The sequence below is a fragment of the Penicillium nucicola genome, assembly GCF_028828085.1.
Source record: "Penicillium nucicola strain IBT 29836 chromosome Unknown utg000010l, whole genome shotgun sequence".
Taxonomy (NCBI): domain Eukaryota; kingdom Fungi; phylum Ascomycota; class Eurotiomycetes; order Eurotiales; family Aspergillaceae; genus Penicillium; species Penicillium nucicola.
The window spans coordinates 330,481-357,421 of NW_026643134.1; the positions used below are offsets into that span (position 1 = coordinate 330,481).

Here is a 26,941-nt window from a genome sequence, read left to right on the forward strand (position 1 = left end):
CATACCGGGGCATCGTCGATCTTGTATGTTATCGGTGCAATTAATGCCAGGGGTCGGACTGGCATCAGTTGTTCATATTCATGCCGTGCATTGAGTTTTGTTGTTGCATTTGTTGGGCAGCCTGGGCCTGCTGAGCTTGCATTAAAGCGGCCTGATTCGGGTTCATTCGCTGCTGGCCTGGCTGGCCTGGCTGGCCTTGTTGGCCTATCGGGATACCTTCACGCTCTCGTCGGATCAGTTCTTGAATCCATGCCTTGGCGGTTTTTTCCAGTCCGGCGGTATATTGTTGAGCAATATTGGGTGGATACTGGCTCGGTGGACCAAATTGTGGCAATAGTCGCTGTGACATATCTTGTCGAAGACGAAGCAGCCGTTGTTGGAAGAGAGTGGCATATCGTTGCTGCATGGCCTGCTGGGTTTGAGGAGCTTGGCCACCATTTGCTTGAGCGGCTGCCATCAGCATTTGCTGTTGCTGAGCTGTCATCTGTGGTCTAGCCTGCTGTGGCTGGTTTTGCTGGCCTTGCATTTGGGGATGATGGCCTTGCTTAACCATTTGCATCTGCGCATATTGAGCTCGCATGAGTTCAGCTTGGTATGCTTGTTGATTCTGCTGGGGAACTTTTTGAACATTTTGATTGTTTTGCTGTTGCTGCTGCTGCTGCTGCTGTTGAGCCTGTAGCATTTGTTGCTGATGCGATTGAATATTGTGCTGTGCATGTGCATTGGCCTGTGCATTGGCTTGCATTTGGGCGAACTGCTGAGGCGTAATTTGATTTTGACCGAGATGCCCTTGTGCGAGTAATTGCTGCTGTCGCTGTTGCAACAAAAGTTGTTGCTGGTGTGGAGTAAGGTGTTGCATGTTTGTACCATTCATCTGGGGGTTGATACCCATGCCCTGGTTCATCATGGGGGTTTGAGCCATGTTCGGGTGGTTAGGGCTACCATGATTCATCCGCTGGGTCGGTGTCACGTTGCGCATGATTGGAGTAGCATGTGACATAGCAGGCGTACCCTGGGTCATTTGGGGAGTGCCGTGTCGGCTCGGACCCTGTTGACTTCTCGAAGGAGCCATCGGATGGCCCATGGGGTGTGCGTGTTGCAAAGCAGATGGCGGCCGTGGCGGACTGCCAGATCCAGACTGAGACATAGTCATCTGAACGGCCTGTGCCGGCATGGTGTTGCCAACGAGGGGCGACGAAGTGACATGCGGAGTTTGGTTGCGTATAACCGGCGAAGATTGCTGGCCTTGATTCATACCATTGGTCTGAGCCATCACATGTCGGTTTGATTGCTGTGCGGCGAGTTGAGCCTGCGCCTGTTGAGCAGCGAGTTGCTGTCTACGAGCTTCCTCCTTTGCGTGCTCATCGGCTTGTCGCTGCTCAACCACACGACGTCGATCTCGTTCTTGGTCTTGCTGCTGTCTCTTGGCCAGCTCTTGTTTCAACTTGATTTCGTGTTCGCGCTTAGCTTTTTCCTCATGCTGCATGCGGATAGTTTCAATTGTCTTGAATCGAGAGAATCGGGGCTCAAACGGTGCCACGCCGCCGGTATCGTCCACAACGGCAACCTTGGAGGCACCAGTACCAGAAGCTGTAGGTTCCAGACGCTCGTCCATAATAAGCATAAATCTCTCCTCTTCAGCAGCCAATGCCTCGTCTGCAGCAAGTTCAGCAATGGTTCTCTTGCGGCGCTTGGGCGAAGGTGGTGGATCGCAGTGTAATGGACTCTCCAGGAATTTAAGTAGTTCCTGAGCAGCATCAAGACTATGCACAGGTTCCAGGAATAGTGGGGGAGCCATTGCCTGGATCATTCTTGATTCACACTCTACAAGATCTTCCGGTGCAACAAGGGTCTTCTGCCTCTTTGCTGTATGACCACGTTCTTGCTGGACGCCTCCTGGAGTCGTGGCGTAAGAGGCTTGTTGATTCACTTTGTTGGCTCGTGGGTCAGGAGTCGTGACGAGCAGTGTCAATTCCGCTTGCAAAGTTCGTGCAGTTGGGTGGAGTACGGTAGTAAATACTCGAGACTTAGACGGTATATTTTTCTGCGATTGGTTGTTGTTCTGGCCTTCCTGCTCACTTGGAGCCTCGCCATCCTGTTGGGTTGGAGCTGGCGTTCCGTCGGTCTTTGCGCTTTGTGAATCGGACGTGAGTTGATTCTGTTTCGGATATGGAACATAAGCTGATGGTGTAACATGCTCGTTGTAATTGTGGAGAGAGAAAGGAGTATTGCTTTCGGTGGTTGATGACGCCGAGGTCTTCCTCGCTTGCGCAGAGACGGATTTGTGATCAATAACACGAACGATGAGGCAGCCTGGTGCACATTAGTAAAGAAGACGTATAGTAGTTGATCACTGCCGAAGCTACCTTCGTAGAACTGCACTCCGCCTCGTAATAGCTCCTCGATCAGATCATGTGGAACAGTTCCGGCGCGAATGTGTTCAATGATGACTTTCATCTCGGAGTTGTAGGGGAAGCTGCCATCTTGCTGCTCAAATCGAAAATGTGTGGGATGCAAATGGACAATAAGAGACGGAGGTGACTTTGAATATTTCTTCAGGATGTATGATGTAGTTTTCACTGTGGTGGCCGAGTCAGCATTCGCGCGTACCATTGCCAGGGCAGAAATCGCAGGATCTCTTACCATATGGTTCTGGTGCCTTTTTACCAGCCCTATGAGCCTGATCCATCACCGCTGTTCTCGTGACTGGCCGACCAGATCGCGAGAGCTGATCAGCCGGCCTTTGTGACTGGTTCCGGGTTCGGTTGAGGGGGCCTTTAAGTGAGTTCGCCACATTGGCAGTGCCATTTGTGAAGTTGGCATTTGCGTGTACAGAGGCGCTTGTCGGAGGGCGTTTGGAGGCGGAGGTGGGCGAGGACGAAAGTTGTTGGCCTTTGAACCCGTTGACCGCGGCCTGGCCGAAAGGCGGGGGCGGCCGCTTCATCTTCGGGGTATGAGAGGTCGGTTTGGAAATTGCGGTCGCCATGTCGTCTGCGCCGATTGCGCGAAGTCGGTGTGACCAGCGAGTTAGGAATGCGACTTATCGGGATGCCGATCTGATGATGTTGAATGGAAGCCGGGAAATGACTAGGGTCGATGCGCGAGACATGTGGGGATAGATAGGGTAGCACTGGTCACCAGCACAGCTGGAATCAATGCGAAAAGATTGGCCGAGACAAGCCAGGTAAGTTAAAAGAATGAAAGAATGTAAGCGCCCCGATAATGCTGCTGGGAAGGGGTGGGCTCAAAGAAGACGCTGGGCGAGGTCTCTCAGAGAGGGAGTTGAATGATGCCAAGCCGCGGTGACAATGAGTCACGTGAAGGTTCCCGCAATAGGACTAGTTGCTCTGCCCTAACATACAATGAATATGTATGGGAGCCGTATGAAAGGGGTTTTTATGATTATTGGTGTTTTATGGGAATGCTGTTCAGCAAGTAAGTATTTAAGAGAAGTCTATTGAAATCAGGGAAGAATGAATTAATTTCAGAGAGTTATCTTTGTTGCCACACGTGACAATAGAGCTCTATACTGTCAAAAACAAACATATCAAATCCAAGCAGAACAGTCAAACAGGGGAATAGGGTCAATCAATCATCAGGGGAGTAGAGAAACAGGTATACACATGCAAGAAACCCAATATCAACATCAAAATCATGGAGCAGTGATTCAGGATCTAGTCCAGATCACGCACGCGTCGTCGCCAGTCATCACCGACTCGGAGGACATCGACGACATCAATACGTTTACCAATGCCGGTGGTGCCTTCTTTTTGCCACCACTTCTCCACCTTCTCACCAAGAGCAGACTCATCATCACTGTCGATGAGCCCACCTCGGCCGCCCTCATCTCCAACCACAACAATAACCTGGCGAACCCATCCAGAGATGTGCTGGACTGCATCGCCTTCATTGCCGGTGAGAGACTCCTGGACATAAACAAGATCAGGGGATAGGTGGCGGACAAGATTTACAAATCCACCAGCTGTGCTGAAGGGCATAATCATGGTCTCCTTCTCAACCAGCGCTTGGGCCTGGGTGTAGAGTGTCTTGAAGAAGTGGCTTGTGCCCTCCAGACCATACTCGCGCGGCTCAACGGCAGTCAGATCACCAGATGCCAGTTCACCGGAGGAAGCAGCTTCTTCCGTGGCAATGTTAGAATATGATGAGGCGATAGAAAGCGTGGGCCGGGAGGAGCCTCCATGCTTGATTGCGTGTTCCAAATCCGGGGCGTAGATCAAAATGAATACTTTCGAGGTTTCCAAGTCAATGTGCTCAGGAAGATGTGAGAGGATAGACTATTTTCGTTAGAAAGGTTTGGGTGAATGTCAGGAGGGGGTATGCTTACAGCGTGCTCAGAGGCATAGTCGTCGGAGTCAGCCGGTGAAAGTGAGGAAACGACGATTGCAACCGTTTTCTTCTTCTTCTTTTCAAATGACTGGCTAGAAGTGGCACCACGACTAGGCAGTCCACCGCTCATAGTTGGCGCGACTGCTGGTTGTTGACTCCTCTCATGAGCTCTGTTTTGAGCTTCTTCCGACCATCTGGAGTGATCCTCAAAGTCGCCTTTGTTCTCTTCGCGGATAGAGGTCAAAGCACCACCGACAAAAGCTCCTGCGGCAGTAACACCTGCGACAACTCTCTTGCTGGCACCATCAAAGATCTGCTGAGGACTTGGTGTGCGACGCAAAGCGCCCTGCATGCGCGCCATCATACCATGATCGTACGAGCCATCACTGGGCAGTGCGTCGGTACCTGTGCCTCGTGCATAGTCTCCAGCACCATATGCAGGCGGGGGAAGTCACTGCCAGGAACAGAAGGGGGTGGATAAGGGCCATTGCCGTCGTGGGGTTGGTCGTCTTCGTCGTCATCATCGTTCCGTTCGCTCCAGATCCAAGCTGCGATGCTGACGGTTGCAATTCCAGCGGTCAAAGCCAAGGGTAACCAATACCCCAAGGCAGTTCGTCCACCGGTTGAGCTGAAGCCTCTCCCGGCTCCGCCGCGGCGCTGCCGAGGATCTTGGGGGAAAGACATTGCGGTGTAGATTAGAGGCACATCAATTAATCGCGATCGCAATAAGTTGCAGGTCGCATATCATTCGTCTCTGGAAAAGAAGAGGGTGGGGATAGGGGATGGAAAGATGAAGTGTCCCTGACCCTCGGGGCCCAGAAACATGTGGCTGGTGAGCATTAACCGCGGTGTTTACTCCTGTTTGTCCTGTTTGCGTCACATAAATCTGGGGGCTAGGTATCCCGGGGCTGGGATTATGTAAGCCCAGTCCTGGAAAACTACACAATGTATGATAGTTACAAAGTCGAATTGAGTCTTCTGTTACGTAGATTCTTGTCAGTTGGAATGCTAAAGAGCATCAGATAAATCACTAGTGAATACTTGACTTTCCCAAGCTATACCAGTCACCGCTCGCGCATAGGTCACACCGCCTACTACACTCATCCCAGATCTATATCATTCAAGCTAATAAAACCATCCAGCAAAATGTTTTTTTTTCCCGTTGCATTGAGCTGTTTTGATGAGTAATTTTCAATACTTTCGCGGGCTATAATGATTCTCAAAGAAATAACTTAGTCCCATCTTTCACTCAACGTAATACCTCTTTGTCTAGTAGTACCGGCAGAATCCAAGGCGGGTCAACCGGGCAGATAATTTGTCCCACTATGTGATTCACACTTCAACGTTTCGCATAGCTCTCCCTCGTAACACCTCGAGACCACAAGTTTATGGTCTGAACTGCAAAATAATGCCTCTCCCAGTACCCCATACTGGGTTTCAGGCCCTGGTCCTTTGTGGCCCGGGTGTCTCGCTCAACACTTTCACTTCAAACCCCGAAGAGTCAGTATCTCAAATATTTTGACCAATATCGCGAACTTCTCTCTAACACACAGCTGTTAAAGGTACCCAAAATGTCTTATCCCAGTCGCCAATCGGCCTATGATCTTCTACACTATCGACTTTTGCAAACGCATGGGAATCACTGGTAGGCGCTTTACTGAATCGCTGATCGCGGAGTGATAAAAGACTAACCTGGATAGATATCACATTGGTCACTCCTCCTTCATCCCTCGCACCTCTACAGGCTGCTCTGCGACAAAATCCCCATCTCACCTCGATCCCCTCGCCCTCGCCCTCAGTCATTGCTCCGAAGGACCTAGACATGACAACTGGAACCGCAGAATTGCTCCGCCTCCCAGAGATTCAAAACTGCATCAAGTCCGACTTCCTCCTTCTTCCCTGTGATCTTCTTTGCGAAATCCCCGGTGAGTCACTATTGGAATCGTGGATGATCTTCCAGAGCGCTCTCGGTGGCAGCAGCACAGTCCGGGAGGGGCGCAACGCTCACGGCCCCGCGAGCTCGGGACCTGGCGGCGAACAGGGTGGACGTCGTGGTGGTTTAAGTGTCTTCTATCAGACACAAGGACGAGAGGAAAGTGTCAAGGGTGAAGCTACCGATTTTGTGGCTATTGCACCATTCGAAAAGGACGAGGCCCCCGCCGGACACACCGAAGACCTCTCCAAGCTGGTCATGTCTATGCCAATGTCGACTATGAAGGAAAAGATGGTCAATGACAAGGGATTCCTTCTGCGCCATTCCCTCGTGGATAAGCACGCACAGGTCAAGATGTTGTCGAGCTACCGTGATGCACACCTCTACGTCCTGCCCTACTGGGTCAAGGATTTCGCCCGCCTGAATGAGAAGTTCCAGTCCGTCAGTGAGGATCTGGTGGGCTGGTGGGCCAAGGCCGAGTGGCAAGAAGGCCTCGGCGACAAACTCAAGATGAACGAGATTTTCCAGCGACAAGGTCACTCTCTACCCTCCGGCGAGGATGCCAGCCACGACGGCGAGTCACTCGAGGAGGAAATTGATCTACAGAGCATGAGCACTACCAAGGCTACATCGGCCATCGCCGAGTCGACACGGAACTCAGAACCCCAATTCGCTTCTCGCGTCAAGGCTCCGACAGCATCCCAGAGCTTGAAGTGTAGCTCGCTGCCACCGATGCTTGCCTACGTCCAAAGAGGCTCGGCGCCTTTTGTCCGCCGTGTCGATTCATCCGCCATGCTCCTATCCACCTCTCTCCGTCTTGCCAAACTGGAATCTATCGAGGAAGTTGGTCGTTCCGCCGCCTCTGCTTTCGCCCACAACCACAAGGTCGCCTACCCAGCCGGTGTTGCTCAACGCTGCACTGTCACCAAGGGCGACAGTCTCCTCGACATGAACGTCACCATCGAAGAGAAGTGCGTCGTCAAGGAGAGTGTTATCGGAGCAAACTCCCACATCTCCAGCGGTGCCCGACTGACCCGCTGTGTGGTGATGGACGGAGTCACCGTTGGACCACGGGCCGTTCTTACAGGATGTATCATCGGCCGCCGAGCCAAGATCGGCAGCGAATGTGTGCTAAAGGACTGCGAGGTTCAAGATGGCAATGTTGTTCCTGATGAGACGGACGCTAAGAACGAAAAATTCATGGTCTTCGAGGGTCTCGACGATGACATGGATGACGATTTCGAGGATGACGAGGATGCGCTATGATTATTGAATACCGTGTTCCAATATATGTGTTTCATGAGACCAGGTAAACAAAAGAATAGAATCGTTTATACCCCTCTGTCTTCCCTGGTTGGTGTCGTTTTAAGGTTGTCGATGGGGGAATGTCTACTGTCTAGTTCCTCACCGGGGTACATGGATAGGGCGATTGTTGTAGAATACGAAGAATTCGGCATTCTGTGGTGAGCTACGCCTCGTATCCGTTTCATGTTTCGTATCCACCAGGACGGTTCGGCATACTGTACTCTTTCTTCGTGACCTCCAATGCCCACCTCTGCAGTTGGCGATCCAGTACCCTCCAGATCCAGCATCACCGATCCAAGGCCAGTTTCCCAGTCCAGTTATCCAGCTCTCCAGCTGTCCAGCTATCCAGCGATCGAAGTCTCCGAACCTAGTGGGGAGAACTTTTCACGATGCAATCCACCGCGGCTCAAGTGTATCAGATAAATCCGATCTAGCAAATATATCCCACACTCGGAAGATCAAACCGGTTTGCCCCTCAAGTCGGAGTTCCGAACTCTTCCTCGCACACTGCCGTTAATTGCCAAGGTAGGAATCATCCGAAGCGAGTCTCCACACTGGCTTTCCCCGGAGAAAGAAGAAGAGAAAAAAAATCCCCCCGTACATTCTCCCATTTAGGGTATGCCCATACGTACTCTTAATGTATCAGCCCACACTACTGTAGGCTACTGTAGGTACTAAGTTAAATTCGAAATTCCGTGTACTTTGGAACTGAAGCGGAGGTCGATCCGCACGAATAAGCAAGCAGACGGGACGAAAAGAGGCACATCAACCCATACCCAACACGAGTCCGCCCCCAAAGGGAAACCAAAGCCGTCCAAGTTGGTGGATCAGCAGAGCTCCACGTGTGATCCGACTTCTCCGCAATGTCAAGTCCATTTTCTCGTTCTTTGAGCACTTGGCCTCTACAGAACGGTACTAACCGTGGAAGTAGTTACTAGTTATAACCAACCCCCCTTGGGATACGCCACATAACACCCGTGCACACAGCGACCAGAAAAAAAAAGGGGAGGGCAAATGGAACATTAATCTACGCACAGGCACGAGCACAGATATATTACTGGGGTAATCCGCCCAAGGATGAATTGCACTCTAACAGGCGCTAATGTCGGATGGCTCGATATCAGCTAGTCCGCCGGCTCCCGTACATGGTGTGATGCTATACAGTTACCGTAGAATGATGAACAGCCTGCACTGGATCATCAAACCAGCCAGGATCGGCACCATGGGATTTTTCCATTGGATCCAGGAGAGAATTATATGTGAAGCACAGCCTGCTGAACGGGTTTGGCGTGTGTCGATCACGCGGGAAGTCAGTGGATCGAGAGGGGACGTGGAGAGAGATAAGACGCAGTGCATACTGTCCGGTGCATGTACAGTGTAAAATGTCGAGTGATCCAGTCGATGGCTGAGACTACTGTACGGTCTGGTTGACTATGACCGAGTAGCCTATGGCAGTGGGTTCTGATACGCGTAGAAAGACGTACATGTGTACAGTCCTGTAGCTTGTCGATAAGCCCCACGAACCCAGCTGTCACTGTAGAAGGCATGGGATACTACAATGTCTAGAGAGGGCAAGAGTCCCAAGCCCTAGAAAGATGAGCCTCATCGGTGCAACGTGAGTGGTCCAAATGGATATCAAATGTCTCAGATGCTCAGATTGGCGGATCCGTGGTTCTGCCCTTTCAGCTAACCAAGGTTCGGATCTCCAATGCCAGAATGCTCTCCGGTGGGCGATTTGATGAGGGGGGGGGTGTTCATGGGGATATGGTGAGAGATACGGTTCGAGTGAGCTTCATCGTTTCCCAGGTGTATCTTTTCATCGAGGTGGCGTGGCTGAAAAGTTGCACGTACGCAACTGCTGGTGTGAGCCGGGCCTTTTCTCCTCCACATGCGTACACTGTGCACGGAATGATTGTGCACAATGTGCACTAGAGACGATAGTCCTCTCTGCGCCCTCTGCACACTGACTCAAGAGACTTTGTCTGTCTAAGAATACACTATGGAGCAGTTAAGGGGATGACCCGCATCTCCGATTGGCAAGTAAATTTGGCCCCTGAGCTTCTCAAAGGCAGAAGAGAATGTCCCAAAAAGAAGCAAATCAAGAAGGACAAACACCCCCATAACATGCCAATACTACAATACTGCAATACTGCAATACTAGAATACTACAATACTACAATACTACAATACTACAATACAGGAAACAAAAGCAGTCAATCGTCCCAGATATACCAAGTGTCATGCATGTTTTGCCCGTAATCCCCGATCCCCCTAATCTTCAACACCTCAGACCCCTCCTATTTTCCTTCCCCCTTCCCCCTTCACCTCTCGTCTCTCTTCTCTCATGGCTTTCTAGCCTGACCTTCGTTTCTGTACTCGCCTGGTTTCGAGTTTCCTTCTGCATCTCCAGCGTCCTTTTTTTCCTTTTTTCTCTTTAATCCTTGTACCACTATTTATGCCCACGTTAGAACAGGTATGCCCCCTTGGCTGACGCGGTCTTGAGCCTGCATCCCTTTTCTCTTTGATCTCCACCTGTCAACGTTCTTTTTTTTTCTCCTGCTTCGTCTGACAGCTCTTGTGGTGCCAGCTTCCTGTTTCTTTGACGACATAACTTCCCTGTCGGGTCTTTCCTGTCACCACCTCATCCTCCGCTGCCCGACAACCCCCCCGATCACGCCTCCCGGACGTGATTCCTTGACCGACTGGTGAAAAGTACAATATGGCCGCGTTGGTTCAAACGATTCCGCAAAGTAGTACGGTACCTGTGCTTCAGACGCGTCCTTCCTCCTCTTCCGGCACCTTCAACGCCCAAAATCAAGCCTCGCATATCCAGAGCATGTCGTGGACTTCCTTCAATGGAAATTCTGGAAACTATCGAGCAGGACATCCGGTAGTGGCGCCTTACGCCTACAATTCAAATCTGGGGCAATCGTCCCCAAACCGCCAGTCGTGGTCTCCCCATCTCCGCCCAGAACATCGCGCCTTTTCCGCTCCTACTTCCCCCCAAGTCCCGGGGAATCAGGCCTACGCTACCCCCCGAAACCCCCATATTGCAGCTGGCTCTGTATCGAATTCTTCTTCTTCCAACTCTTCCTTTCGTTCCCATGCTTCCAAGGACGACAGTGCACTTCCCTCGAGGCAACCGAGGAGTGATCAGCCGCTCCGCCCCCTATCCACCGCCAACCTCCCTTCCCCTTCCGTTATGAACATAAACTCCCCCAAGCCCTCTCCGAACCGTTATCGCCGTGCCAATCAACGGGCGGAAGCCGCGGCATCGACTGCAACTCCTGCTCCAGTCCCGACCGTGGTGGTTGACGATCACAGCACTCCAACTGTGCCTCGACCGAGCATGCATACCCGAGTGGTCAGTGTAGATGATGTATCACATGGCGAGAGAACACAGCCAGAGCGCTACCGACGTCGAAGCTTGGGCAATATGGACTCCTCCGCGTATCCCAACCTGCAACTGGATCTCCAGTCTGCTGCGCCCGGACCTGCCACGGGACCTGCATCGGGACCTACATCAGGACCCTACGACTTCATTGCTTTCGATACCAATCCCACTCCACGGCCAGTGTCTTCACACTCTCACCGAGACAGCCTCGGTAGTAATCACTCGGCTCAGTCATCGACTTCATCGGTAGGATTACCCGCCCGATCTAAACAAACCGGACTAACAATATGTACAGACCCCTGACTCCAGCTCTGCGACAAGTAAGACCGGCAAGTCTGATGACAAACGAACCACCAAACCATCGCCTTTGTCACAACCTGTCTCGACAGAAACTGACACCCCCAAAACTACTCCTCAACCCGAAACACGCAAAGCGACTCCTCCTTTAGATTCCCCCGCTGCAAAGCGTCTAAATGATTTGAAAAATGAATCGAAGCGCCCCGGCAAATCACGTCTGAGACGGGCGTTCTCCTTTGGCAGTGCCTCTGAACTCCTCAAGAACTCAGCACAAACCAATGCTGCCAAGCGAGAAGCCATTCAGCTTGAGAAGGAGCGCCGTGAAGCGTTGAAGGAAGAGTTGGGACCTGAGCAGGCCGCAATTGCCGAGCAACAGGAGCTGAGTGGATTGGGTAACAGCATCTACTCTAACCAGGGTCACTTCTTCACCGGATCTACGGACAACCTCTCCGTCTCATCCACCGCCTCGTCTGCTTCGATGATGCTACGCAAAATGGGCAAAGGAATGAAACGGTCAACTCGCTCATTGGTTGGCATGTTCCGACCGAAGTCAGTCGCCAGCATCGGTTCCATCGAGGCACCGGCTGGTGAGACTCCGCCCCCGCAGATCACTGTCGTCAATGTTGAGGCGGAGAGGGAGACCGTCGCTGCCAACCCAGATCTCCAGGGAATGCCCCGTGGAAGTACAGTCTTCCCACGAGTCGAGGGTGGTTCAGACATGAGACGGTCTATTTCCGTCCGGGAAAGAGCTGCATCCGAAAACTCCCAGTCGCGTAGAAGCATTGTGGGAGGAGACCGTGAGCGTGCGGAGATCTTGGCCGCGGTTCGCAAGGGTATCCTGAAAAGTATGTAACACTAGTCTCAAGTATCCGAGTGGTATACTGACATTTCATAGAAACTCCCTCCGACCTTGGTGCCTCGCCACATGCAACCAACGGTGGCGACTCACCGCACTCCAGTGCACCTCCCACACCCGATGAGGCCGCACGATCGCCCGCTCACCAGACCGACTCTGTCAAGATCGCTGGGGAAGATTACTTCCTCTCGAGCGCAGGACGTTTCACAGCCTCCGAGGCCAAGAGTGCACCTATCACTCCCCAGGCCGTTGCCGGTAGAAATATCGTCTTCAGCCCTCGCATTCAGTTCCACGAGACTTGGCCTAGTGGCGAGTACGATCGACGTGGAGAGATTGCGACCTGCAACCGTTTAACTCCCCTCCTTGCTCAGCAAATTCGGGAGGAAATCAACAACTTCAAAATGGTCAGTGCATCTGAAAAATTATTTGTCATGTAGCCCAAACTAACAACCTTATAGGAGATGGAAGTTCATGAGAATTCCAAAATCTACACGCACTTCATCTAAGTTCTGGGCGGGAGTTTCTTTGCATGGCTCGGTCCTGTCCCGCAAGCGATTTCAGACAGTGACCGAGCTCGCATCTGTCCATAGACATACATCACTTCTGGCGAATGGTGTTTAATGATTTCTTTCTTGCGAACATGAGATGCATCCGAGCGGGGTCTTCATTGATCAAAAGGATTCACGCTCTAGCGATTTGGCCATAACCATCATGCTTCCGGCGGCAACCGCCAACAACTCAGAAAATACAAAACCGTGCTGCACTGTGGAAATCTCAATGGTCTCTACTGCATGTCCCGTCACCAAAACAATATCAGGACTGTTCACCTCGAGCTCTGCATCCTGGTGATCTTGATCTAATGAAAGTTCCTGCCAGTTAATCGGTGTGGCAGTCCTTGTTCCTCGCTGTTTCTTTTCCTTTTCCATTTCACTTCATATCTCTCTTTCTGCATTGTGCATCTGAATCATTGTCATTGAATATTAGGAGCGTGGGTACTGGGCAGTTCTTTTCTCTTTTGATTTCGTTTTCCATCCTCTCTCTACTTTCTCTTGTCTTCTAGCACATTGTTTCCTGTCATGGTCATGTCTGGGCCCTTTCATATTTATCCTCTCGAGCTCTATCTTGAAATCCACATCAGAGCCATTTCTTGCATTTCGTCTGCATCGGTTTGTCTCTTTTCTTTGTTTCGTAATGGTTTTAATGGGTGGATGTCTCGGTAATTTAATGGATCTTGTTCTGCGTCTGTTGTATTGTAGTCATGTCACGACGTACTGTAGATACTCTGCACTTTCTGCAGTGTGGCAGTGTATACTTAGCAGGACATTGCGGATTTACACAGCAATCCCGTAAGCGTCCTTTGAACAAAGATTTCCTACATGCATATCTATCCCCAGAGTCTATTTTACACTCTATTTTAGTCCCTGTCCCATGAGAACCGACAAGGAATTCCTGGGACATCGGGGCGAGATGGGATGAAGAAAGGACCCGGGAAGAAAGAAGGTAGCGGGAAACCGAAATATCGGTCAAATATTGGGAGGAGGTATGCCCTTCATGCCAGTCATTGATGTGGACATAATGGATCCTTATGTTCCATCAAGAGGAAATCCTTCTCTTGGAGGATGGAATATATTGTCATACTGAGGAGTATATCCTTGAATAGTATAAGATGATCTCAATCAAGTCTATCTTTAATGAAGCTCTATCAGACAAAGTTCTATTGTATTTGGACGATCTCCTATTCTGATCTTGACACAAGATAGTCCTGTCCGATCATAAGGCAAGCAAGAGTAAAAGATAGCCCAAGTCCACCGCAGAAGATAAATACCAATCCATCTAGACCAAGAACCGGAAGCCACGACGACTTCCCTCACCCGGAACAGCACCTTCAACCTCTTCGCCACGATCGAGCTTCTTGTTAAGACGAACCAGCATAAACCTCAGAACAGTAGCAGCAACAATCGCAATAAACGCAGTGGCGCAATTGACGGACATGGCGGGCACTACAAGGGCAAAAGTCAGCAATTCTATCACGAAAAACAGACCAGAACGGGAGGAGGAGGGAGGGAGGGAGGGAGGGAGGAAGCAATACATACCAAACCGCGGTTTGTCACTATTGGGATACATATAGCTAGCATAGATACTGCTAGCATTAGAGACGCAATTAATAGCAGCAAGCGCAGCCGCACGCTTAGCCGCCGGACGGGGCAAGGTATTCGAAATCCAGCCAAGAGCAACGACGTAGCCAGAATAGAACGACGGCACCATGAGCATCATGGCGACATATCGCGGCGCGGTGCCCGTCGTCGTGGCAGCAATAATGAACGCCACGACGGAGATGTAGAGCGGCAGTGTAACGTGGAAATAGCGCTCGCCGGTTCGATCGGCGTGCCAGGCATTAGCAAATGCGCAGAAGACGGCGAGACAGTACGGCGGAGCTGTGAGCAACAGGGTCTCGATCTTGCCGTAGTTGAGCGTTTGGACGACTGTTGGGAAGAAGTTTGTGACGGAGGCGGAGGAGACGATGCAGAGGATCATCAGCATCAACACCCAGGTCTTGATATCTGCAAAGGCGAGCTTGGCGCCGTGCAGGAAGGTTTGTTGTTCGCTGTCGACCCAGTCGTCTTCGCCGATATCTTCTTCCAGTCGCCAGACGGCGAGCTCTTTTTCTTCGTCGCTGAGCCAGCCGGTTGTGCGAGGGAAGTTCGGGAGCACAAAGACCGCAGCGAAGGCGACGACGATTGTGATGGCGCCTTCGATAATGAAGAGCCAGCGCCAGGCGCGAAGGCCGAGGACGCCATCCATGTTGCCTGTTATTCCTGCTGCTATCAGACCAGAGAAGGCGCCCGACAGCAGAGATCCGGAGTACAGGGCTGCGGTGCGGAAGCCTAGTTCCTTGCGCGTGTACCAGGCGCTGAGGAAGTAGAGACAGCCTGGAAAGTAGGCTGCTTCGACGAAACCGAGGAAGAACCGGATCACGACGAGGCCGGCATAGCTCGAGGCCGCTGCGGTTGCGGTGGAGATGACTCCCCATAGGACCATGGCGATGGGCAGGTAGAGGGCTGGTTTGCCGAATTTGTTGAGCATTAGATTGGATGGGATTTGCATGAGCAGGTAGCCGACGAAGAGGATGCTGACGCAGGTTGCGAATTGGTTGCCCACTAGTCCCAGGTCTTCTTCCAGGCCTGCTAGACGGGCTGAGGCGATGTTGTTTCGGTCGAGATAGTTGAGGATGTACATGAGGATGATCATGGGCAACAAGCGGATATCGATCTTGCGGACGAGGGCTTTCTCGGCCTTGATGCGCTCTTCTGGGGTGAGAGCGGCCACCGAGGCCGGAGCTTCTTTCTGAGGATTTGGCTTGTCGGCATTGGCGATGACTTCGACATTGTTGGCACTGGCCTTGTCGATGTCGCCAATTTCAATGTCCGAGTTTCTGGGAGACATCTTGTATCAACACCTGCTCGAAGAGCAGAAAGACGGGCGAATGAAACGGATATGAGTCGAGAACCGCCAAACTCCCTCGCTATGGACGAAGTAAAATAGTCAGATACCAGGGAAAGCAAGGGGTATAAGAATGAAAGAAAACGAAAACGAAAAAAAAGCCACGAGAAAGACAAAACAATCTCGGCAGCGACTCGGGGCGACGGACATCCCCAGGTCTTCATTTTCACTCCCGAAGTATAAGAGCATGTGGCGCGTATGGCCAATCAGTCGCGAGTAAAAACCCGAGCATGGGAGTGATGGAAGGCTGGTCCAAGAGAGATCCCGGTCATGGCAATGACACCCCCCTGATGATACCCCAGACTGGACCCTATTCGCTCGGAGGCAAGCTAGTCTGTTGGCAATGGGGGAATATGCACGACAGAGAGCCAATGGTGGCGACGATACCCCGGCCTAGAGTGGGGGGAGCAAAGACTGGGGAAATGGAACCCCGGACATGGCCTCACCTGGACATTTGCCCTCGTCTAGTCCTTTTTCTGCGGGGGAAACGGACGCTGGACGTTGGGAAAAGATCGCCCGTGGGGGTCACCGCTTGGCTTGGTATATCGACTTGAGTTGAGGCTTGGCCTGATGGAGGTAGCTTTTCAGCCGGCGTGGGGGTCCTGAAACCCTGACACTTATTTCGCTCATTGGGCTTGTTTTATGGCAGCTCAAGGCGATGGAGGTGATTGGTTTGATTGCACTGAGGAATGTTGACATTCAGGGTTGTAGGAAGTACAAACCGACCCTTGTCTTTGGTACGTCTTCAGCGTCCTAGTTATCCGAGATCTTGAAGATGTTCGTATTCAAACCCAATTGAACAAAGTCACTCAAAGGAGGAAACTTTCAACATGGAGCTATAGAAACGGTTGAACCGTTTTTCAGATAAAATAAATCTATGTAGCTTTGGGTTAAAATTAGTTTGCTATACGCTCTATAGATTGATGGATCAGACCATATCACTAAATAACAGCCTTTGAATATACCTGTAAACTACCTTAGAACTAGATATAGAAGGCTTTTCTTCGAAAATATGACCATAGTAAGATACAAGGGGCAAGGACGTGGGCAGATTTTGATTTGAGCTTGGGGCCGCTGGAGACTGTCGTACTCGAGTTTAGGACTTCGGTGAACGCACTAGTCTTGATAATTTAGTTCAGGATTAAATACGTATATAACATTGTTCCGAGACGTAATAATACAATTTCGGTTCCCCGTTCTCTTGATTCTTTCCGGTACCTTTCTCTGTACCATCTTGATCCGATATAGACCTGGCTTAGACCTGCGTGTACCCTTCCCTACCTTGACCCTCACTTCCTCACGCGGGGAAAGTGTACTATATCATAGACTTTTTGTTTGAATGGGGGTTTTAATCGAGGGATAGTCATCGGCCTATGATCTTTGTGCCAAGTGCTCTCGTCGTCAAGCTCTTCGTCATCTTGGGCAACGATCGCGTCTGCCTGCAGCTGGCCCACGCGCAGAACGGTGTCGAGGTATATCTGCCGCCACTGTTCTGTACTTAGAATGTGAGGCTCTACACCGTCCACCGGCTCATAGGAGGACATGCCATTGAGAACAACAGGGATATCGAGGTCTTTGCCTGGTGTCCGTGGCGCAATTGGGATCTTCATCATCTCATTTAACATTGGCCAGATATTTGTCCTGGCGGAGCTGGCGGCGGGCGGCGCTTTTCTTCTTCCGTAACTAGACCTTTTCCTTCGATTTTATTGATGTGGTCCGGAAGAAACTTCTGTTTGCGGTAGCCATTCTGCTCCAGAAGCGGGCAATGGCAAGGTGCATGGTTTCCTCTGCGTTTCTGTCCATGCCCGAGCCTGAGGCTGCCATTGACAGGTTGTTGTTATTTGCATCATTGTTGGGTCTTTTGTTGGTTTCTTTTCTTCTCTGGGGACCACGCCAGAGACATAGGGAAGTTCAAAACTGAAATCCATCCAATTTGAGGGCGCATCTCTCGTCGAATTGAAGCTGGTAGTTAGTGCAGATTATAATTTCCACCCAAGGATGTCTCACTCAGAGGGTATGTGACCGCGAAGATGGCCGTGAAGGCCGTCATTACAGTCAGTTAGGATTATATCATTGAAGTAGTAGTGCATCTGGTTTTCTACGCCGCCGCTGCGCGCAGCAGCATGCCCGAATCTTTAGAACCTGCAGTACATCTCTGATTAGTCGACTTTTTGTAGTTTTAATTACCTTGTCCTCGACTACAGTCGCGAATTGATCACCAACGAACTATCCCAATTAGGATGAGGCTCTTAGCCTACAATAGCTTGACCCCACCTTCTCCTTTCTCCACCGAACCTTATAATCTCACCAGTTTGTGACCTTGAAGGCGCAATTAGTTCACCAGTCATGATCACCAAATCTAAGCCTGTGCTAATGTCTACTCAGTGATCCTGAGCCCGAGCGTCCTTATAAAAGCGGCAGCAGCCTAGATAGAAAAGGCCCCATCCGGCAGACTTTATCCTGTGTATATAGGGGCATATGTAGGAAACTTTGTTCAAAGGACATGGTGTATGGATATCTGATCTCCTACTAAGTATACAATAGCATACACTGCAAAAATTGTAAAGTATCGTCTAGATATAATAACACTGCCCCTCACATGGCTTCGTAGTTCGTAGTAGACAAAAATGGTCGAGAACATATACTATTCCTCATCACTACAGCAATATCTGCGATAACACCAAGAGAACAATCTTCTCTTTATATCCCGATTTTGACCCTCCCATTTCAAACTCCTGATCAGAATCAAACATACTTCTTCCTTTCCTCACTCCACCCAGGTCTCAGTGCCCCGGTTTTGAAAGAAGCAACATCCAACGAACTCTCCGCGGCATAATCAACCCGCCACTCGACGCCAATACTAGCGCCCTCCTCACTCTGCGCCCAAACCGCGACAGCAATGGTGTTCTCTCCAGTATAATCCAAGATACCAACAGGAACCGGGTAAACCACCTGGTTTCCAATGTGGGGGTTATAACGACCATACTGGTAACCGTTAATGAACAACTGAGCACGGTATGAGTTTGTCGTTCCGGATGGCGTGGAGAGAACGAATGAAATCGAGATATCATGTTCACTGGGGAGGGAGAGGTCAATTGTAGTGCGGAAGAAGCGAACTGTGGCGCCTTGGAAAGAGAGGAGACTCTTTCCCTGGCTGCTCTTGCTGGAAGAAGCTGTCTTCCAAGCCGAATCATCGAAGCCAGGTAGATGCCATCCGACGCGCTCGCCGTAGAGACCATCCTCGTTAAAGACACCGCGGACTGGGTCGAGGTTTGATTCACCACCTGCTGTGCCTGCCAGGCGCCAGTGGGTGAAGCCAGATGTGGAGCCCTGGAGGCTGGCGTCAAAGATGCCGCGGGGGTTCAGGGCTCCGGTTGTCTCGTCATGACCGGTGTCGTCGTGGACGATGAGCAGGACGTTGGGGGATGTGCTGCTGAGAGTGGCGTTGGCAAAGGAGAGAGTCAGGTTTGCTTGGGCGGTGTTGGCATCGCCGAGGTATGAACCGACGAAGTCGCCATTGAGCCAGGCTGACCAGCCGCTGTTGATATGTTAACATTTGCATAGACTTTGTTGAGTGGTGGGACTTACAAAGCGGATCCTCCTTGCACATTAATGAATGCCCCGGTTGCCGTTCCGTTGAAGTACCCACGCCAGAGACGGACACCGTTGTGGAAGCCGTATTGGTCTGCGTATAGAACAGGCAAGTAGGTGGGAGTTCTAGGGTTCAAAGTGGTCATGTGGTTGGCATCTATCAATTATTAGAATTAATAATTTGAACTGCGACTTTCACCATGAGAAGAGTAACTTACCAACCCAAGCCGCACCAGAATCATCATAGTCAGCAAAACGCTCAGGCAGACTGTCACTTGCCTTCCACGAGGAGAATGATGGCAATTTGATTGACTTTGGTGCATCAAGAGAGGCCTGGAAACTGCCGTACTCAGTCGACTTCGTCTTGACGGCCTTTCCATTCCAAGTGATAGATTTGACAGCCTTGGGCGCAAACACCTCCAGTGTAGTCGCATTGATAATGTCGCCCGTGATAGCAAGCTTGCTACCAGTCAACTTGGCGCCACGGACAAGGTAAGGACCTCGAACAAGAACTACAAAACGTTAGCATGAGAAAGCCCCCAGATTGAAAGGAAAATACGTACCCGCCTCCGTCTCTGGGACGAATGGATCATCAGTGAGAGCAGGAGCCCAGAATGCATAAGCAGACGACCGATCAAGCACAACAACGCGAACACCATCAACGTCTAGAACAGTCGACCCCTTTCCCTGAGTAAGCGAAGTCGTCAAACCACCATTCTCCTTATAGAACTGAACACTCGAGCAACCCTGGCAGTTTTTAACAGAGCCACTCTTCGCGCCCTTGATAGAGAACTCAGCCGACTCGCCTGTAGGAACCCAGAGCACAAGTGTAGGAGCCTTGTCAAACACGGCATATGTCAACACTTCGGCGGTAGAGTACAGCAACTTCTTCTCCCCAAAAGTGAAATCCGTAACAATAATCTTTGACTGGTGACCATTCAGACGAATAGAGGAAGCATGTTTCGGAATAGTCAATAATCCAGCAGATGTATTAACTTTCAGATGGAACGCCTCGTTCGTCGCGATGGAAGTGTTAGTATGGAAAGTAGCATAGAAGCCAGCATTGGTCTCTGGGTTCCTCAGCTCAAAGGCCTTGATAGCAGCGTTGTCCGTATACTGGGTTCCATTGCCGATGAGATCGGTCATGGTAAGATCGCGCGCAGCACGAGTAAACAGAGCGAGCAATTTGGTCTCATGGTACTTAGAGCCGATGGAGCGGTCCTCGGAGATGGGTGCGGAGTAGTCGTAGCTGCTGGCAGTGACAGGCGCAGCAATGGCTCCCCAATTCGTTCCTCCAAACAGCATGTAAAGACTCATAGCTGTGACGCGTTGGCCGATGTTCCATCGGTAGAAGAGGTTAGCGAAATCATCGCCGATATCTTCTGGGCAGCCGCCTTCCGGTCCGCCCCAAGGGTTATAGGAGCCGCCTTGGAACTCGGGCATGAAGCCCGGCATGTTGGGCTGGGATTCTTCAAAGTAACTGTAGTAGTCCATCACTTGGAAGGGGACATATGCGCCATTGGTAGAGGTACATTGGCTGAGATCGCAGGTCCAGCACTGTGAGATGTCAGTAGAAGTTCTTCTTTTCTGTTGTCTCTTGGTATAGAGCAAGTGACACATACCGAAGGATAAGAATCCACGCCGGCCACATCAACATTGCCACCCTCATTTGACCAGTCACTTCCCCACGAGTGGGAGTTCATATTGGGATCATTTGCCGTCAGAGGTACGTTAATACCATTAGCACGAGCATTGGCTTCCAACAACTCCATATAATTAATAGCAACTTCATTAGGCACGCGCAGAGATGCACTAGTCTCCCATTGTTCTCCAAACTCATTCTCAATCTGGTAAACAATCGAGTTTTGGCCGTCAGTAACCTGGTATTTACTAGTGATCTCCGACATTTTGGTGAAGTAAGGCGTCCACGCCTTCGTATAGCGAGTATCATTGTTGCGCAAGGTGCCGTAATCGCCGGTTGTCAACCACAATGGGAAACCGCCAGCACTGGCTTCGGCATTGACATAAGGACCTGGGCGCACGATAATGTAGAGGCCAATTTCTTTGGCGAGTTCGAAGATGGGAGTGATATCGCGGGCTCCGGTGGTGAAGTCAATTGTTGCGTTATTTGGGGCGTGATAGGCCCAGCTGGAGTAGAAGGCGAAGGCTGTGAAGCCTGCTGCTTTGATCTTCTCCAGAATGTCGCGCCATAGTTCCGGGACTGGGATGCGCCAATAGTGGAATTCGCCGGAAAAGATGAAGATGCGTTGACTGTTGATTTGGAAACTGTAATGGTCCCATTCAACAACTTTGTTTAGTCCATTGTCTTGAAGTGGCCATTGCGAGACGGCTTGGTCGTTTGCTTGAATCGAAGTGCCGAGGCAGGCGAAGAGAAGGAGCAGGCAGCTGAGGATGCGTGCCATTGTGGACAAGGCACCGCTGGAATTGCGATGGCGAGTGGAAGAGAGGCGATCATGCTGGTTTAATTTATACTCCGGGATTTGGGATGGGGTTTTCGTTTCGAGTCCGCAGTAGAGCACTATCTATGCCACTCGAGGTTAGAGCACGATGTCTCCGCCTCTTGTGCTGCATTTGTCGAATTTCCGGTGTTAATTCCGGGGGTTTTTCCTCCATTCAAATCGCGTCGTTTAGATGCAGCTAATTGCCCCTGTGGATCAAATGTGGAGAGGTTGGGGTAATTTGCGTGAGAATCACTTTTGGTCTTCAGCTATAATATACAACCTGGTCTTCTTGCTCATAAACGATTCACTAATATCTTCACACAAGAAAAAAGGAGAAAAAAAAAGAATAGGCAGAGCACGCTGGGAAAACAACCAATTCCTCCAAAAACCGGTGGCAAGTCTAACAACCCGGAGATTAACTACTTCCGGGAGAAGACATTACCCCGTAGATTGCCCTGACACTAGCCGGTTTTCAGGCGTGTCATGGGCAAATTATAATGCAGCGAGATCCATAAGCCTGCAGGAAACCACTGAACGGCGTACCGAAAGCACAAGCGATGGGATCCTAGTCCCACCACGCTTGACATCAGATCGTGAATTTTTTTTTCAGTCCCTAAACTCCAAAATTATGCGGCAAGGTAATGCTTCACCAAAAAGGTACCTAAGCATTGTTACCAAGAACTCCGAAGGGATTCTCACCCTTGGTCTCGGAGGCACTAAGCGCAGATGGCTTTTCAGACTTCTGCTTCTTAGCTCCCTTCTTAGCGGGGACAGGTGCAAACCCCTCCTCAGACTCCGATCGGCTAGAAGAAGCCGATGACGACTTTGCCTTGCTAGCGGCGGCCGAGCGAGTTCGGACCGGCGAGTCCACAGTGACAGCCTTCTCTGCGATCTTCTGCACTTGAGCCTTGATAAACTCGTCATCAGTGGTGACTTCACTGTTGTCGCCTTCAATGGCGGCCCGGCGAATTTCGCGGTTGAGGCTCTTCAAAGCGTCCATGCCGGCCTTTTCGGCGGCCTCCATGTGTGTGGGCTGCTTCACACCAGTCTCCTTGCGGTTCAGGTAGGAGCGGACGAAGAAGCGCGCAAAGAGATAGGTCAGAGGCAGCAGGTAGCTGACATTGAGCCAAATAGCAAACGCCTGGCCGGTAGTGTCCATGCAGGTCACCATCTGTTGGGAGTATCCAGACTCCTGGACGGGTGCAATGCCGGTGGTACCCACATTCTCGGCGAGACCCTCGGCTCCGGCAGCACGGAAGGCCAGCTTCTTCAGCCAGGGAACCATGCCAGCTTCGACGGGAGAGGCGACAGCGGAGGCCGCTGCCTGGGTCAGCTGGCTCAGAGCTGGACTGCCAGAGGGGAAAGGAATAGTGTAGTGGATGAAGAGGTATGCGGCAGCCATGTTGGTTCCTAAAACGAACTGGGTAATCTGCATAGTGGTCAAGCTACGCTTGATGGGGTTGGGAACGCGAATGCGCAGTGCCGTAATGGTATAGTAGGTGTACTAGAACAAATGTCAGTATGCAGTATTGCCGCTGAAATTATTAGTCTGCTAGCTTACCATCATCGCGTGAATGGCCGAGTTGACGAGGCAGAAGATCCAGATGGGAGCTGCCATGTAGCGGATACCGGCCCACATACACATCATTGCACCGGCATGATGATAGGTCTGAAGAGTAGAGCTCTTCTTGCCCTTGGCCAGAATGATCACGGTATCAACGACCTCGTAAAATTTGGACAAGTAGAACAGCCAGCCAAAGTAAGCTAAGCCCTGGTTCCACAGGCGGCCAATATCAGTCGAGTCGGGCATACCGTTGGTCAGGTGGAAAGTCGGGTTGGGGATAGACCACTTGTCGGTGATGGGACTGTAGGTAGCGGCATTGCCGTAACCGCGGGGGCCGTTGATCTTGCAGAGCGAGTCCACAACCCCAACCAGGCCGTGAGGATCATCGCTGTCGGGGAAAGAGCTCTTGAAGGCCTGGAACATGCCTGCGAAGGTCCATGCGGAGTATACGGCCAGGAACACATTATGCAGGATGACGAACAGCTTGAACAGACGGGTGTTGCTGAACGCATAAGGCTTGTATCCACGTCTCTTGTTGATGCGATTGACCAGAACCACGGTCAGCGCGTAGACGGTGGCGATTGTGATTGGTACCCGGATATCCAAAACTTGGTTATAGAGGTCATTCGGGATGTTGAAGGGCTGCTTCCAAGTCGGTGAAGCAACATGAGGCGCGGGAATCGTCACGGGGAGCTCGTTGGGAGGAAAGTTGAGGAGGGAGGCAGGAGGGAGGCCGATGCGAACGGTGGCTTGGCCCATCTCGGTGGGGACGTAGAAGTCATGCATGGTGCCCTCTCCGGAGCTTTTTCGCGCGAATACAGAACAAGAAAAGAAAAAGACGGGGTTGCACGAGATATAAGAAAGGGAGAAAAGTCTGGAAGCAAGACCAAAGACTCAAAAAATGCGCCTCCCCAGGGATCCACCAGCCAAACTGCCATGTTTAAATTCTCAACAAGGCAATCTGCGGCCGATCCCGGTGGAGCCCCGAGTTTGTTGGGATTTTGCTGGGCCGAGGCTGATCGTAGTGTGCTTCGTATGGGAGTAGGGCACTCGGTGATGAGGATGAATCACATCTATGGCATATCCTGGTGTCTCATGTCTCGGCTCTCGTCTGTCCCTCGCTCTTTCTCTCTCTCTCATCTCTCTCTGGGGATGTGCGTTGAATCTCATCTTCTCTCCGCTTTCCCCCAGACCCACGCGACTCAACCAACATCTGAATCAGGCATTGACGTAGTCAACCTTACTGTTGATTCAAGGGAAAGTCGAACAGGCCATCCATGCAACGTAGAAAACAACCAATCAAGATGTTTCGCGCCTGCATACAATGGGGATAAATAGTTGCACAACAGAGGAATGTCTTCACCAGGTGCAGGTGGGGAGAATTGCTGACTCATCCCCTTATGTGCCCTTAACTTACCTACCCCAGGGTACCCTGCTCATGTGCGCTGCAGCTCGTACAATACATGCAGGTAGACAGAAGCGGTCGCCAAAGCCAATACAATTGAGGCCGATCAGTATCATCTTGTTGGGATTCTCTTGGCCACTTCCCAACAGCTTAGTTGATATGAGATCGGAGGAGCGGATCATCACATGTAGCCTCGGTCTTACTTCCAGGATAGGGCTGCATGAACTACGAATGTGAGAGCATAGGGTGTGAGATATTCGCATTTGCAAAGCATCTGCGGTATAAGATTGCGGCGCCAAGTATTTACAGCTAAAAGTACAATCTCCTCAGCGAGGCCTGGTGTCATGAGGAATGGGGGGAGGCACTGAGGATGACAGGGAGTCCACTGCCGGCGCTCGAATCTCCGCCCGCTTGGGTGGAGGTGGGGGAGGAGCCTTCTTGCGCTGCGCCTGAGTTTGAATATCTGGACTAGTAGGCGATGGCGCAGGGGAAGGCGATTGAGCCATAGAATGCGACGGGGGTCGTGGTACACGCCTGTTCGCATTGGCGTCGAACTTGCGATCCTCGACAAATGTGTTAAACCGTGAAGTGACACCGCCCCATTTCTCTTTGCCCGTTTCAATTTTATCTGCGTGGCGTTCACGGAAACTCTGCACAGACGAAGTGCCCCGCGCGGGCTCTGCCGGCTCCAGGTTCATGCTCTGATCCGTCGAGGCACGGGCCGGCGGAGGAGCTGCGGGAGAGCCACCAAGGCGGGAGCTGATACTGGATGCAGCACCACTCATCTTCTGCTTGCCAGAGTCGATTGAGTCGGCGTGACGTTCACGGAAATCGCCATACTTCTGCTTTCCGGCATCAAACTTGTCGGCATGGCGTTCTCGGAAGTCACCGTACTTCTGTTTCCCTGAATCGATAGTATCGGCATGCTGTTCGCGGAAGTTACTGTACTTCTGCTTGCCAGCATCAATCTTATCGGCATGTCGATCGCGGAAATTTTGAATCGAAGAGTTCCCACTTGCAGGTGAGTCTGGATTTGTCGATGCTCGAGGCGGCGGAGGAGGGCCAGGGGATCCCGAGTTTGTTCTCATCTGGGAGAATCTCGATTGCAACTCATTGACAGGTGCCTGAGACTGCTGAGCACCCTGCCCTCCGATTCCAAACCCGGGAACCGAAACGCCAGCGTTTGCGAGGCGGGATGTAGCATCTTGGTTGATATAATCATGTGAAAGCGGCTGCTGTGCGGGGGAATAAACTGGGGGTGGGTCGGAGCTCTGGGACGCCGGGGAACCGTTGCGAGCGGGTAGTCGGGGCGGGGGCTTTGGGGGTGCTTTCGGCTTCGAAATCGAACTCGTAGTCGAACTTGCGGGCGAATCCGTCCGCCGCACAGGCGGTGGAGGCAGGTTGTCTGTAGACAGGCCGGTGGTGTTGACACGGTATGGTACTGGAGGAGGAGGAGGCCTTTGAGCCTCTTCCTCCTCTTCTTGAGCCGCTTGGGCTGCCTGTTTTTGGTGCGCATGCTGCGCGTTGATCTGATCCTGGGACAGTGGAGCACCAATACCCCGGGTATCGGGTGTCGTCTGATTTGGCACTGCGGCGGCGCCATGGTAATTGATATGCTTGGGGGGAGGTCCGAATGACGAAGGGTCTTTCAATGAAGACAGAGGTTGAGAGACATGTTCAGAGCTCTCGGACTCGGGATCTCTACCCTTTCCCATCCATCCAGCCTAACAGAACGTCAGAGGCCGAGAATCGCGCAAACGAGGGGTTTGCTTACCACCTGGTTAATTCCCTTGAAATCACCCCGCCAGCTCTCCTTACGTCCTTCCTTCCCCTTTGGATGCCATCCATCTTTCATAACATTGCGAAAGCCACTCATTGTGTTGAAGAGTGTGGGGTGAGAGTCTTCGAGACGCTGCGCAGCAGTGACGATGGTATCCCCACTCGGTCACGTGTTGTCCTAATTGGGCAAGATATTCGAATCGAAAGAGATGGAACAAGTCGTACTCTTATTTTAAAAGTAGCAAACATATATTTGAGGAAAGAACAAAGAATTTGTGAAGAAGGCAGTGGAGAACTGTCAAACTTACCAACCTACAAACATTGAAATCTGATTGGATATATCTTCAACACTACTGTATACCAAGCTCAAAAACAGGTAACTTATGCTCCACATTTCCAAACAGCATTATGTCTACATCTACTTTGACAAGGATCACATATCTACATAATAGTGTGACGGAAATAGTCACATGTATCATCCTTTTTTTGGCGTCCTGTCCGCTTGAT

The 26,941-nt window shown here is 51.2% G+C and overlaps 9 protein-coding genes across 9 annotated transcripts; 2 read left to right on the forward strand and 7 right to left on the reverse strand.

Moving 5' to 3' along the window:
* Nucleotides 1-64: 64 nt before the first annotated feature.
* On the reverse strand, nucleotides 65-2,986 carry N7511_008657 (uncharacterized protein; the record flags this gene model as incomplete). Its single annotated transcript, XM_057131034.1, has 3 exons — nucleotides 65-2,313; nucleotides 2,367-2,579; nucleotides 2,644-2,986. 3 exons carry the CDS (start codon nucleotides 2,984-2,986, stop codon nucleotides 65-67), a joined length of 2,805 nt encoding a protein of 934 aa, XP_056979022.1.
* Nucleotides 2,987-3,674: 688 nt separating this feature from the next.
* On the reverse strand, nucleotides 3,675-5,031 carry N7511_008658 (uncharacterized protein; the record flags this gene model as incomplete). The annotated part of the gene is made up of 3 exons (XM_057131035.1): nucleotides 3,675-4,295; nucleotides 4,346-4,752; nucleotides 4,803-5,031. 3 exons carry the CDS (start codon nucleotides 5,029-5,031, stop codon nucleotides 3,675-3,677), a joined length of 1,257 nt encoding a protein of 418 aa, XP_056979023.1.
* A 724-nt stretch (nucleotides 5,032-5,755) lies between these two features.
* On the forward strand, nucleotides 5,756-7,546 carry N7511_008659 (translation initiation factor eIF2B subunit gamma; the record flags this gene model as incomplete). Its single annotated transcript, XM_057131036.1, has 3 exons — nucleotides 5,756-5,847; nucleotides 5,910-5,992; nucleotides 6,048-7,546. 3 exons carry the CDS (start codon nucleotides 5,756-5,758, stop codon nucleotides 7,544-7,546), a joined length of 1,674 nt encoding a protein of 557 aa, XP_056979024.1.
* Nucleotides 7,547-10,304: 2,758 nt separating this feature from the next.
* Nucleotides 10,305-12,638, forward strand: N7511_008660 (uncharacterized protein; the record flags this gene model as incomplete). The annotated part of the gene is made up of 4 exons (XM_057131037.1): nucleotides 10,305-11,225; nucleotides 11,275-12,121; nucleotides 12,172-12,536; nucleotides 12,591-12,638. 4 exons carry the CDS (start codon nucleotides 10,305-10,307, stop codon nucleotides 12,636-12,638), a joined length of 2,181 nt encoding a protein of 726 aa, XP_056979025.1.
* A 1,327-nt stretch (nucleotides 12,639-13,965) lies between these two features.
* N7511_008661 (putative MFS transporter) lies at nucleotides 13,966-15,576 on the reverse strand (the record flags this gene model as incomplete). Its single annotated transcript, XM_057131038.1, has 2 exons — nucleotides 13,966-14,132; nucleotides 14,226-15,576. The coding sequence occupies 2 exons, from the start codon at nucleotides 15,574-15,576 to the stop codon at nucleotides 13,966-13,968; spliced, it is 1,518 nt and encodes a 505-aa protein (XP_056979026.1).
* A 1,346-nt stretch (nucleotides 15,577-16,922) lies between these two features.
* Nucleotides 16,923-17,258, reverse strand: N7511_008662 (uncharacterized protein; the record flags this gene model as incomplete). The annotated part of the gene is made up of 1 exon (XM_057131039.1): nucleotides 16,923-17,258. One exon carries the CDS (start codon nucleotides 17,256-17,258, stop codon nucleotides 16,923-16,925), a length of 336 nt encoding a protein of 111 aa, XP_056979027.1.
* A 1,120-nt stretch (nucleotides 17,259-18,378) lies between these two features.
* N7511_008663 (glycoside hydrolase family 35 protein) lies at nucleotides 18,379-21,647 on the reverse strand (the record flags this gene model as incomplete). Its single annotated transcript, XM_057131040.1, has 5 exons — nucleotides 18,379-19,171; nucleotides 19,222-19,381; nucleotides 19,443-19,736; nucleotides 19,788-20,781; nucleotides 20,847-21,647. 5 exons carry the CDS (start codon nucleotides 21,645-21,647, stop codon nucleotides 18,379-18,381), a joined length of 3,042 nt encoding a protein of 1,013 aa, XP_056979028.1.
* A 700-nt stretch (nucleotides 21,648-22,347) lies between these two features.
* Nucleotides 22,348-24,036, reverse strand: N7511_008664 (elongation of very long chain fatty acids protein; the record flags this gene model as incomplete). Its single annotated transcript, XM_057131041.1, has 2 exons — nucleotides 22,348-23,190; nucleotides 23,248-24,036. 2 exons carry the CDS (start codon nucleotides 24,034-24,036, stop codon nucleotides 22,348-22,350), a joined length of 1,632 nt encoding a protein of 543 aa, XP_056979029.1.
* A 945-nt stretch (nucleotides 24,037-24,981) lies between these two features.
* N7511_008665 (uncharacterized protein) lies at nucleotides 24,982-26,531 on the reverse strand (the record flags this gene model as incomplete). The annotated part of the gene is made up of 2 exons (XM_057131042.1): nucleotides 24,982-26,379; nucleotides 26,430-26,531. 2 exons carry the CDS (start codon nucleotides 26,529-26,531, stop codon nucleotides 24,982-24,984), a joined length of 1,500 nt encoding a protein of 499 aa, XP_056979030.1.
* Between the last annotated feature and the right edge of the window lie 410 nt (nucleotides 26,532-26,941).